Genomic DNA, 13,120 nt, shown 5'->3' on the forward strand with positions numbered 1-13,120 from the left:
TGGGAAATTAAAATATTGGTGAATTACTTGACATATAAACTGCACTAGGCAGGATGATGGAGAAGAAACATGTGTCCCTGAGGACTAAATCCCCTTGTGATCCCACAGGGGATGCCACAGGCTGTTGTGTGGATGTTTCTTAATTATTTCCTGTTAAACAGCAGAAGGTTCCTTATAGAATGCAGCACTGTCAAAGTCCTGATTTCAGATGAGATGATCTCAAATTGTGTTTTCTCAGAATGCTGTGAGGTACTTAGACAAAGAGAGTTGCAGAGAAATTGAAGAGAATGGATGGCTAAAAGAAGAGGTAAGAGGATCACTTGTGTACATATGATCATGGTAGTTCAGCTTCCCAAAACCGTGGCCTACTTCCAGTGATGGGCCTTCCAAGACTTCCAAAGGAAAAAGAGAGCAGTTTTCCTGTAATTACTCAGCAATCCTGAGTAGCAAACAGTGTATGTGGTGAATAAAGGTAAAGGTGAACATCTATGTTCATAAATGAAGGACCCATTTTCCTGCCCAAGCAGTTACATGAAGGACTACAACGTTCCACACAATTAAGTATTTGTATCTACAGAGACTGGGATACTCTGTAGTGTAAAGTCTCAGCCAAAGTATCTGAAGAGTGTACATTTGAATTGCATTAAAGTTCTGGTGGTACTGGATTGAAACAAGAAAGCTGGAGAGGGAATTTTTACAAGGATCTGTAGGGACGGGACAAGGGGGAATGTCTTTAAAGTGACAGAGGGGAGATTGAGATTAGATATTAGGAAGAAGTTCTTCCTTGTGAGGGTGCTGAGGTGCTGGCATAGGGTGCCCAGAGAAGCTGTGGTTGCCCCATTCCTGGCAGTGTTCAAGGCCAGGTTGGACACAGGGGCTTGGAGCAACCTGCTCTAGTGGAAGGTGTCCCTGCCCGTGGCAGGGGTTGGAACTGGATGAGCTTTAAGTTTGTTCTCTCTCCAAGCTCTGATGTAAAAGCAAGAAAGAAAAATGCAGAGCTTCTGCCTACCCGACCTGAGTGGCTACAGGAGAAAGTTTTGCTCTCAGGGTTGCAAAGCCCAAATGTGTGGCTGTGACTGACAGAGTTGTGCCAGTAAAGGGCTCTAAGAAAGGTGTGAAAGAACCAGGGAGGCCTTCCCTTGCCTGAAAATGTGTCACTCTGTTTCTCCACCTGATACAGCAAAGTATGTGCTATTAAGATAATCACCATGAAATCTTTCCACAATGGGAATAGCTTTTCTAAGATGATCCTTTTTTCTTTTCCTTCATTGTCAAAAGGTTAAGCTGTACCGAAAGGAAGTGAGTGATTTGAAAGCCTCCATTCAACTCCTGGAAGAAGAAAATATCACTTTAGTGGCAAAACTGGTTGATAGCAGACTTGAGTATCTAGGAGTACCCAGGTAAAATGAAGCCTTGACAGACTTCAGAAGTGATTCATCTTTTTAAAAGATAATGCTCCCTCTAAAGCTATTTGGGCTCTCCTACAGCAAAGCCAAGGTAGTTTCCTAGTTGAGAAGAAGCAGGATTTCACTGAGTATGCGTGGGACTTGTATCTCTGAAGAATGCCAGTGACATTGTAACCTCCTCAGTACCACAATCCAGAGAAGAAACTGGGTTCTTTAATAACCTCTTAAGACCTAACAACACTCTTTTAATGGAGATACCACTGGGGCTTTGGAAATAGTTTCTTTCTGTCATAATTGTCTCAGACCAAGTGCTGAGTAATAGATTTTCCCTTTTCTGTTGGCAAAATGTTTAAGGATATGAAGATTAATATACAAATATATGGTGTTTCACAGTCTCAAGTGAAACAGATGACCTGGTACTAAGTAAGGAAGGGGCGTTGGGGTAAGTGTCTGTAGTCTTAGCTTCTTTTGTTTTGAAATTAACTTGTTCCCTAGAGAAAGATGAATTTGGCTGCAAAATGTCAACACAAATAGTATCAAAAGCACAGTATAACAATGGGAGTGATCCATCTCCATTTTCCAGTCCCAGCCCAGTGATTTCAGCCATATTGCAGAAAAAGGTTCCAAGTCTTAAGAAGTGACCATTTTTCTCTCCTCTCCAAACTTTGGACTGTTTTTAAGTGAGAGGTGCCAGCTGTGGTTTGAATCTTGGACTGACTGGAGACTCTAACATTTGTTTTCTTTTAGTCCCATGGACATAGTTGAACTGAGGCACTAAGAGTAAGAAAGAGCAGCTTTTTAGCCACTAAGCTACCTGGCTGCCTCAAGTGCATTTTTAAACCGTTGCACTATTCTGCCTTTGTGGTTAAGCAGCAAATGGTTTTGAGAAAGGGTGTCGTCCCCCCAAAACATTGCACAGGACAATTCAGAAAGCAAATTCAGGCCTTTAATATGAGTTTTTCTTTATCTTTTTAATTCCATAGGCATCTTGCTGCTGGCTTGCCAGATGAGTTTCTTAAGGATGACATGAAAGCAGTAGAGTATAGTGAGTATGCAGGTAAGGTACATGCAGCTCCCAAGAACTGATAAGTTACTGAGCATTTATATACTTTTTATTTCTTTAGTATCAAAATGCCTGTTTGACAAGGTGAACACTTGATTTCCCACCTAACTGCAGCCACCACAGCAATGACAGACTGTAGTTGGTGTTAAGAAGACAAACCCATAATCTATGTGTAATACAGTCTTAAAATTGAAATTGATGTTTGAATTGTAGAATCTAGAGCTAGCCTGGAATGTGAGTAACAGGACTGGCCATCTTTTATGAAGATATGATTCATATTTTAATCATAGAATCACAAAATCACCAAATCCCAGGTTGGAAGGGACCTCAAGTACCATCTGGTCCAACCTTTCTTGGCAAAGCATGACTTAGACTAGATGTCCCAGCACCCTGTCCAGCTGAATCTTAAAAGTGTCCAACACTGGCGAATCCACCTCTTCCCTGGGGAGTTTATTCCAATCGCTGATTGTTCTCACTGGGAAACATTTTGCTTTTGTGTCCAGTCAGAATCTCCCCAGGAGTAACTTGTGCCCATCACCCCTTGTCTTTTCCATGTGACTCCTTGTAAAAAGAGAGTGTCTGTCTTTTTAGCCACCCTTTAACTACTGGAACATGGTGATAAGGTCTCCCCTAAGCCTTCTTTTCTCTAGGCTGACCAGTCCCAGCTCTCTCAGCCTTTCTTCCTACAGCTTCCCAGTCCTTGGATCATCTTTGTGGCATTCTCTGGACCCTCTCCAGCCTGTTCTTTACAGATCCATGTCATCATAGCTACATTATATCTTGTCCTGCAAGGTTACTCTTGAACTCTACACTGGCTTTCGCTTGCAGTGTACATGCACTTTACATTCATTCTGCTCACTGAGGTACACTGAAGTTAAATGATAAATAAACCCTTAGCAAGAGCAGATGAAGCTACGTGGAGCTCAGCCTGAACTGAACATCCCGGTAAGCAGTACTGAATTTGGGGCTGAACCTCCACTTATTCCGGTAGGTATGCCCAGCAAAAGGATGTACCATTAAGCAAGAAGAACCACGTGAGCATGCTTATCTGTTTAGAGTGTTTTCTATGGATTCCTTAGTATCACATGCTTTATTTTACATCTCTGGGTGAGGAGAAGAAAGGACAAAGTTAAATCAAAGAGGTAAGCTGCAAAAGCTGAAGCCCTACACTTACAGATACATGATGAGGTCTGTTGAAGTTCTGACCAGTTGCAGCCACAGATGGACCTTTCTGGAACTATCAGGCACTAACAAACATGTTGACTAAGACTTCTGGATTGGCTATATGCTTATTTTGAGCAGTTCACCTCTATTACCTTTGCTAGACCTTCACAGTAGTTACTGGGAGAAGTAGATTTTGTTCCAATAACCTGGAGTCAAGTCCTTGTCCCAGGCAAACATGTACCTTGACAGTCCATGTCCAGAGCTGAGAATTAGTCAGCTGCAAATGTGAGCTCTTCAGGGGGGTTAGAACATGACTGTGTTTCAGGAACTTGTGTATATGCACATATAGAGATACATACATGGATATAGAGAAAGTTTACACTTGGTTTTGCTGCCTTTCCTATTTTAACTCTTTAGGGCTATACAGGATTTAAGTTGAACTGATAAAAGGTAATCTTTCCCCCTGCTCTGTCCCACACACCCATTACTTCTTACTTCTCAATCAATTTGAGTCTCTGATGTTGATCAGAAATTGTGAACAGAAATGAACATAGGAAAATGAGTGAGCAAAAGCCACATTTGGCTTGGATTGCCAATGAGAAGTCTTCCCAAGCTGTTCTTTGCATTGCACTGGGCAAGACACATTAAGGATTGAACGACAATGCTCATACCACGTACTAATTCTGGTCTTCATAAAGCTTAACAATTCCATACACATCATCATTCTTCTCTTTAAACAGCAGAGGCAGATGGAGCTGAAAGCCTCAGAAGTGCCACAGAGCCCTGTCAGAAAACAAAAGCCTTTCCAAAGATTCAGTCTACATCAGACAGTGAGAAGCCCCAAGAGAGTGATGAGAAGATATCGGAACAGTCACTCACTCCAACCCTGGGCAGCCTCTCTTATGAAGATGAAAAAGATTTCCAGGTATGAATTCAAGTAATTGGGTCTCTCACTGGCACATCTTTCAGTTCAGAGCATGAGCTACTGCCAGGAGGGTTCTGTTCCCAGTGGTGTCATGGCAGAAGAACCTCCCATCTCTTTACCAAGTATACAATTCAGATGTGTAACCATAGGCACATGGTGCTATTTGAGGTGGTAAGGACAGACATTGTCCTTCAGATGCTGGGCCAGAAGAGCATGGGTTCTGTGTCATACCAGCCAGCCTCCATGGTTTGGATAACTTAGTGCATTTCTGATATCACAAGACACATCGTTTTGGTGTCTTAGGAATCAGCACACATGAGTGTCAGGATGAAATTCCCCCTAGAAAGAATTCTGGATGTCACCATCTGTGGATTGCACGGACTTGTTTGTTTCAATGATGGTCCTTCAGAATTTGTGTTGCATAGTAGCATTAAAGGGTCAACAAGGAATGTATTCCTTCAACAGAAAGCCAGGATGAAGGTGTTCCTGTTGCAGAATACAGGGATTGAGAGTATAAAAAGGTACAGATTATATGTAAATAGGCAAAGAGATCTCCTAAGGCAGGTTCAAAAGAAGTGGTAGCCCCTGCCTTCAGAGATCCTTGACCCCAGGCTGCAAAAAGAGGGTTCCTGGGTGCCTCTGATTCTACACTCGAGTCATGAATTACAGAGTCCCAGACTGGTTTGGGTTGGAAGGGACCTTAAAGCTCATCCAGTCCCAACCCCCTGCCACAGGCAGGGACACCTTCCACTAGAGCAGGTTGCTCCAAGCCCCTGTGTCCAACCTGGCCTTGAAATGAAATGAAAACTTGAACACATTTCTAAATAAACTAAGTACTCTCAGAAAATATATTGCTCTACATCATTGATTTCTATTGCAAATGAAAGCAGATGATATAGACATGGTGCAGACTGCATGGCTTGCTGTGTATAGATACTCCTCCAGGTTTCTTTACTCCTAAATATTCTATTCAAACTTACTCAGTAATGAGTTTTGGTGGGGTTTTTTTTGAAGAAAAAGACCCACAACAACTTTTTTCCTAGAAATTTGCCATTAGTTTGATTAATACCCTGCAACTTGTATTCAGAGAAATGATCCTGTTGCCTTGATCAGAGACTAACTTAAGGAGTGGCTCTGTCCTGAAAAGTCATACAGAGAAAAGATGAACATTTAACCAAAAGACAACTCCCCAGGTGTTTGTTTCCTTGCCCATGTTGCCTTGGGAGATGAACACTCACTTTACTTCTCTCTCCCTGCTGTTAGCACTGCAGAGCCCACCCTGCTGAGGGCTGTAGGTGCTGCTGACAGTCTTATACTTCCCAGGAATGAAGGTATAATTGCAGACAGTGGAGATGCATTAGCAACTATCAAGAACCCATTCGTTAAACAGAGGTGATTCAAGAGGTGCACTGTAGGGTTCCTCCTTCCCTCTCCCTGGCCTTGGCCATGTGTTGCTGCTCCTGCCCTTAGGGAACCCATAGTGCACACTGGCCTTTCCTGGAGCTGATTCAGTCACCAACCCAGCATCAAAACTTGCCTTTTCTTCTCCTCCTGACTTAGTTTTCTGTTGGGTTAGTCAAGCAAAGTGAGTCAGAGGTTTGGAGAAGACCAGCGCCAGCACAGACGTGGTGGAAGCACGCGGCTGGACTTGGACCTCTCTCTTTTGGCAGCAGTGAGCTGTTGAATTAGGTTAATTCTTCTCACAGACCTGAACTTGAGACAGAATGTGCTTTGCAGAGAAAGGGGTATAGATGGAAACAAAAAAAAAGGGCTGCAGCCTCCTAAGATGAGCTGGCTGCTAAACCAAGCCTATTAACACAAACATTACCCAAGGCACAACCCCAGGGCAGATCTTTACCATTGCTTTATAAAGGAAAATTAATGGGGTTTTTTTGTTTGTTTTTGAAGAAAACTGCTTTTCTATGTAATTGCACAAGAATAATATTCTTTCTTCCTAAGGAACAATTAGAACTGGAGACAAAGCTGATGTGTGTGATTGGAAAAGCTATGCCTATTCATAAACAACCAGAGGAAATGCCAAGCAGGAGGGACACAGAAGATGGCATGGGCCATAAATCAGACAGACACATCACAGCTCGGATGATCAGGGCCTTGTCTAAAGAAAAGGTTGGTTAAGAATAGACAAGCTGTGCTGCTAGCCTGAGACTGTAACATTCTCAGTTCATTAAATATTTGCTCTGTTCTTCAAGGAGCGTGTGGCACTGGGCTTTGTGGAAACTTTTTGAGTGCCTGAATCATGATTTACAAGTGTAAGTTTAATGCGAGGTACATCTGTGTGCAGATGGGCGATGGAGAAGGTGCTTTCCTCATCAAAGAGAGAGCTCTTGTGCACTTTATGGCCTTTTCAGTCATAGAATCACAGACTAGTTTGGGCTGGAAAGGACCTTAAAGCTCATCCAGTTCCAACTCCTTGCCACGAGCAGGGACACCTTCCACTAGAGCAGGTTGCTCCAAGCCCCTGTGTCCAACCTGGCCTTGAACACTGTCAGGGATGGGGCAGCCACAGCTTCTCTGGGCACCCTGTGCCAGCGCCTCAGCACCCTCACAGGGAAGAACTTCTGCCTAATGTCTAATTAGAAAATTTTCCTTATTTTCTTAATGTCTAATAGGAAATGTCTAATGAGCCCACGTAGCTGCACGTATATCTAACAAAGGATTCAAGTGAATGCTTAGTTTCTGTGGTCCCCACTTGCAGTCTGTTACATACAGAATTCCTTCTGGATCAGACCCCGAATGGGTAAATGCAGACTGCCATAAAATGTACAACTGTTACAAAATACTTCATACTCTGCTAAGGCCAAATCTAGTGTATCCGAGTATAACTCAACTATTGTTAGCAATTAAATGTTTGAATGCCTTTCATCTGTCTCCATAACCCCTTACTTAAATACATCGAAATAACAAAATACTAATTGGAAAAAAGATTAAATAAACAGCATAAAAAATCATCAGTGTCTTAAATATATTTTAAAATTTACCAAATATGTTGTCTGAGGCTGTCTTTGGTTTGTGGCTGGTCTCTATGAAAACATAGTACTTGGAGCACTGGTGCAGTTCTGGTGTCCTCAACATAAGAAGGACATGGAGCTGTTGGAGCAAGTCCAGAGGAGGCCATGAGGATGAGCAGGGGCTGGCGCAACTCCCGTATGAAGACAGGCTGAGAAAGTTGGGGCTGTTCAGCCTGGAGAAGAGAAGCTGAGTGGAGACCTCAGAGCAGCTTCCAGTGTCTGAAGGGAGCTACAAGGATGCTGGGGAGGGACTCGTCATCAGGGACTGCAGTGGTAGGACAAGGGGTGATGGGTTCAGACTTAAACAGGGGAAGTTCAGGTTAGATATAAGGAAGAAGTTCTTCCCTGTGAGGGTGCTGAGGCGCTGGCACAGGGTGCCCAGAGAAGCTGTGAATGCTCCATCCCTGTCAGTGTTCAAGGCCAGGATGGACAGAGCCTTGGGCGACATGCTCTAGTGAGAGGAGTCCCTGCCCATGACAGGGGGTTGGAACTAGATGATCTTAAGGTCCTTTCCTACCCAAACCAGGCTGGGATTCTATGACCTCAGTGCATTGATTTGGTGGGGTTTTTCCACTCTCACTGTACATCCTGGACACCCTGCAGGCAGACACAATGCAGTGTGTCCTGTGTCCCACAGGCACAGGCAGCCTTCTGACCTGTGCATTTCCACTTAGAAACTTGTGAAAGCATCAAAGAACCTGATTTAAACCCTTGATGGGTTAATCAGCTGTGAGGAACCGAGCTTTTGAAAAGAAACCTTTTAAACAACCTGCATCTCTCCAGTGTCTCAGAGTATCCTGTAGCTAGCACAAACCTTTCTCATTTCTCAAGCAAGCTCAGGTGTCCTGCCCAGCTGGCATGTCCATGAGGCACTGCCTCCAGCTCCTCAGACAGCGGGCTCACAAGCAGCCAGGTAAAGGAAGGAGCCTTAACCTCAGACTGAATCTCTTGTTCACTGCCATGTAGTAAACAGTTAAATGAGTCTGGACATGTCCCTGCTGTAACCCAGCTGAGTTACTGCCAAGCCTGAGGTGATCCTAGGGCTCGAGTGGGCAGAGAATGGGGATCCCTGTGTGCAAGGGGGTCATGTTTTCAGCATAACAGATGCCTCCCATCAGCCACACTGGCTTTCTTGAAGGGCAAGACCTAGGAAACAGCTTCCTTGAAAGAGAGGTTAGTTCTGCTCAGTGATTAGTTCGGATTTTGGTTTAGCTGCACGACTAGAATATGGCTGATGCTGAACAGCTTTTCAGTCAAAGAAAGGCCTGTCCTTCCCCCACCACTCCCCAAAAGGCAGCAGGGAGATTTAGATTCGATATAAGGAAGTTTTTCCCTGTGAAGGTGCTGAGGCACTGCACCATTCCATGACCCCCTGCAGCTCCCACCTGCATGACCAGACCATAAAGTGATGTGACCCAATTGCTTGACCCTGCAGGGAAGCTGCTCAGAGGGTTCAAACCAGTGCTGTGCTGTGCTGGGATAAGCAGGTACCTGGCTCACCTGAGGGAGCGCAGCCTCACAGGACACACCATCCCCACCATGCTTTGTAGGCATTGATGTTTCTCAGTCCCAGCACATGGACTTCTGTAACAATGGCTTTTACTACCACACACATATAACTTGGGTGATGCTGGTATTTCCTTAACTTTAAATTTCCAGTGAGCACTTGTGAGTTTGGGGTTTTTTTCCTATTAAAACTGTGAGTTGTGTGCCAGAGAAATCCATAACTCCAGCTCACCTGAGACTTGGCTTGGACTATAGTTGTGGGAACAGACAGACTCTTCCCTGCATCTTGTAGCTGAACTGGTGTGTCCTATAGTTGACTTGCACAGTAAAGAAAAGGTATCTCACGAAGCTGGGGGTTTAAGGGTGACTCCTGTGGGTTTTGCCCTAACCGAAGCAGGGAGCCCTGACTCCCCTTGTTGGAGCAGGAGGTGGAAGCATGGGCCGTGCTGCCAGAAAGTGAGTGATCAGCCTCTGCTTTACAACATGTTGCTCCTTTCTGAGAGCTTATGCCAGTAACAGATTCATCAAATCCAGATGTGTCAGTGGCTGAAGACTCAGCCTTCCCCATATGAAAGCCTTACACTGGCCTTCATGCTAATCCTGTAGGAATCAAGGGTGATTTGGGACACTTCACTAAGTATGTTTTGCTACAGGCTGCTCCCTCTGGCTCATGCAGGCTGCCTGTGGCTTGTACCCAAATTAGTGTCTCTCACATTTCTTTTTAACTCCCTCTCACCCTCCCAGGCCTGGATGGGAAAAGGCTGAACAGCGACTGGAAGAGGTGAAAGTTCTTTTTTCTGAGGTACAAGTTTATGTTGTCCTGCCCGTAGGCATTACAGGTGTAAGGGAAGAGACGGGCCCTACATTTACGTCACTAGAAAATATAAACCATAGAATCCCAGACTGGTTTGGGTTGGAAGGGACCTTAAAGCTCATCCAATTCCAAACCCCTGCCACGGGCAGGGACACCTTCCACTAGAGCAGGTTGCTCCAAGCCCCTGTGTCCAACCTGGCCTTGAACACTGCCAGGGATGAGGCAGCCACAGCTTCTCTGGGCAACCCATCCACCCTCAGAGCAAAGAATTTCTCCCTAATGTCTAATCTCAATCTCCCCTCTGGCAGGTTAAAGCCATTCCCCTTGTCCTGTCCCTACAGGCCCTTGTCCAAAGCCCCTCTCCAGGTTTCTTGTAGCCCTTTTAGGCACTGGAACTTACTCTAAGGTCTCCTTGGAGCCTTCTCTTCTCCAGGCTGAACGATGTTGGTTACTTAACTTCTGGTGTGGTTGCTGCAAGGTTTGCATCCTCTGCTACCACCGGGTTATACAACAAGGCAAATGTTCCGCAGGTTCAGACCTGCATGTTTAGGGAAATGAGAGTGGGAGACTTGTTCTGCAGTATTTGTTCTTGTTTGGCTGCTTCCTGAGAGAGAAGTTATTAAACACTCCGCTCCTGTGGGCTGAAAGGAGTTTGCCAGAACAAGGTCAAGGCAGAAGGTAATGGACTGTAAAGTTACACTGCAGTGACAAGCAAGGAACAGGAAATCTAATGGTATTAATGTCTCAAACCACTGATGTTTTGTAACTGGATGTTCCTCTGAAAAAGCCCTTGGATTTTAAGTGGACTGTGAAAGCACGGATGTTTCTCTGGAATACAACACTGCAGAGCTTGTGTTCAGCAGATTACCCCAAACACGGTGTTGTTTTAGGATGTGACACGGCAACAAGATGCCAACAACTGTTCCCATATGATCCATTTCAAAGCCAGGTTGGACACAGGGGCTTGGAGCAACCTGCTCTAGTGGAAGGTGTCCCTGCCCGTGGCAGGGGGTTGGAACTGGATGAGCTTTAAGGTCCTTTCCAACCCAAACCATCCTATGATTCTTTATGGTCCATCACACATCTCCACTGAGCCATGGAAAACTGGGACTTGACACGGTGCTGGAACTTTTCCTCACTTTTAGCGGTTGCAGAGCAGCAAGAGGCTATAAAAACCAATAAACAAATATAAACCAATATCAAATAATGCTTTTCTAGAAAAGCAGGACTTGGGCACTTGCTGTAGCTGGTAGGAGAAAGTTGAGCAGTTACCACCAAGATCCACACCATGAAAACAACCACAAGACCCATCTCTCCTCCCCTAGTGCAGCTGCCGGATACCCAGAGCCACGTGCTTGCAGCCAACAGCTTTTCAGCACCGTTATCAGCTCTCACACAGGACTTGTAAGGGAGCCAGCTGGTTGTTCCAAGGCCTTTGATCTTTACCTCAGGAAATGTCCTCAGCAGAGAAGCAAGAATAGAAATAAGAAATGTGTTTTACTCAACTCATCGACCGATTTGGACTCGATGATCTTCAAGGTCTTTTCCAATCTAGTTGATTCTATGATTTGTTATCTTGGGCAAGACATCTCCCATAGGCGAGATGGACATAGTCTTTACTCAGCCTTCAGATACAACAGGGTGCCAAGTGGGTGGCAGCAAAGTTGTACCTTCAGGGAAACCTGCTCTAGGTTGTCTCCTCCTCCCTCCTTCTCCTGCTCTAGCCAGGACATAGCCTGTTCCTGTTTGAACATGGAGAAAACAAACATCAGGAAACTCAAGGTATTCATCAAGAAACATCAAGACTTTCTGCTCTCTCTGCCACAGCACAAGTGAGCTGCAAAGATCAAGTCGAAAGGTTGCCAACAGGCCAAGGAGGAAGCTCTTGTGTGATCTACACACGCTGCCGTCGATGCTTTGTCTTCCGCATTTGGCACATTACTTCACTACCCCTCATGTTACCTTGTCAATCTTCCACCTCTATCAGCACTTACTATTTCCCAGTGGGTTTTGGCACTTCATTCTCACTCTTCTGCCCCAGCCTTCAAGCTGTAATTCATGTCACTACGAAATTCAGGTCAGGCTCTGGGAAGAGGCACTTCTTGCGTGAGGAGAGCTGCAGGGCAGCACCTCAGCCCTTCCTCTTGCTGAAGGGCTGTTCAGCAGCTGCGAGAGGCCGAACCCACCAGCTGACAGCACAGAAGCAGCAAAAGAATCGAGATGGGCCTTCAGATGAAGATTCTGCACTTGGGCTTTTAGAAAACCCAGGAAGTTACCAGCTCTTCAGGGTCTTCTGGCAAAAGTAATTCTCTTCGGAGGTAAAGCCAATGGTTTCAGTTATACAATTCTTGGATTAGTTCCCTCTACAAAGCTTTAAGAGGAACCACATCCCTCTAACAAAGCACTCCATCCTCCGATGCATGCAAAGAGCAGGCAGCTTTCCCAGCCAGAGTTTGCTCTTTACATTAAGTAGTGTCTAAACTCAGTCTGGAGGAGAACCAGGTTTTCACAACCCCCCTGATTCAAAATGGCCAGTAATCCAAAAGAAACCAGTCTAGGAGTTATGCTTTTTAAACTGAGCTACACCCGAGTGTTGATCCAGCACCACTGAAAAAGCAAACATGCTGATGAGGAACAAAGTAAATGGGATTGGGAATTTTCCTCAGGAAAATTGTCAAGCCAGTTTATTTCTGAAGAGTAAACCAGAAGTAAGGTTTATCAGCAAGGCTTCACCTGCACAGCAGCTGTGAGCAAGCAGCGAAGGGACTGATTCATCATCCCTGCAGAAGAGGTTGGGTTGTTGGGGACTTTCGGCACCCACTTGACTTGTGACCTCAGGGCCACAGCCCCACAGAGCAGGGCCAAAGGATCAAAACCACCCAAAAGCTAAACAAGCAGATCTGTCCACAGCCAGTCATATCAGAGGTTGAAACCACTGCACTGGGAGCATCACAGACCAAGAGGTGACAATGTTGGTGTCTGTTTTTACCATGACCCAGCCCACCAGGCTGTGGAGCAGGAGGAAGGTCTAACCTTCATCTTTCACACCAGCTCTGGCCTGTGTATGTAACAGGACACAGAGACACCTTTTCTCCAGCTGACCCCCAAATCAGACAACTCCCATTTTTGACATTCTGAATGCGAGGCAAAACTAAGAGGAGTCTGTGCTCTGGTGGGACAGTCCCACAGCGAGAGCCTCAGCTGCAGGAAGGG

General features: G+C 45.2%; 1 protein-coding gene across 1 annotated transcript; it reads left to right on the plus strand.

Annotated features, from left to right (window-relative positions):
• Window positions 1–238: 238 nt before the first annotated feature.
• Window positions 239–6,694, plus strand: LOC104410612 (coiled-coil domain-containing protein 83-like; the record flags this gene model as incomplete). Its single annotated transcript, XM_010020840.1, has 5 exons — window positions 239–307; window positions 1,279–1,400; window positions 2,390–2,463; window positions 4,374–4,558; window positions 6,518–6,694. Coding segments are annotated over 5 exons (627 nt in total), but the record flags the coding sequence as incomplete, so codon positions are not given.
• Window positions 6,695–13,120: the final 6,426 nt, after the last annotated feature.

Source organism: Nestor notabilis, unplaced genomic scaffold (genome assembly GCF_000696875.1).
Source record: "Nestor notabilis isolate BGI_N333 unplaced genomic scaffold, ASM69687v1 scaffold1228, whole genome shotgun sequence".
NCBI classification, from domain to species: Eukaryota; Metazoa; Chordata; class Aves; order Psittaciformes; family Psittacidae; genus Nestor; species Nestor notabilis.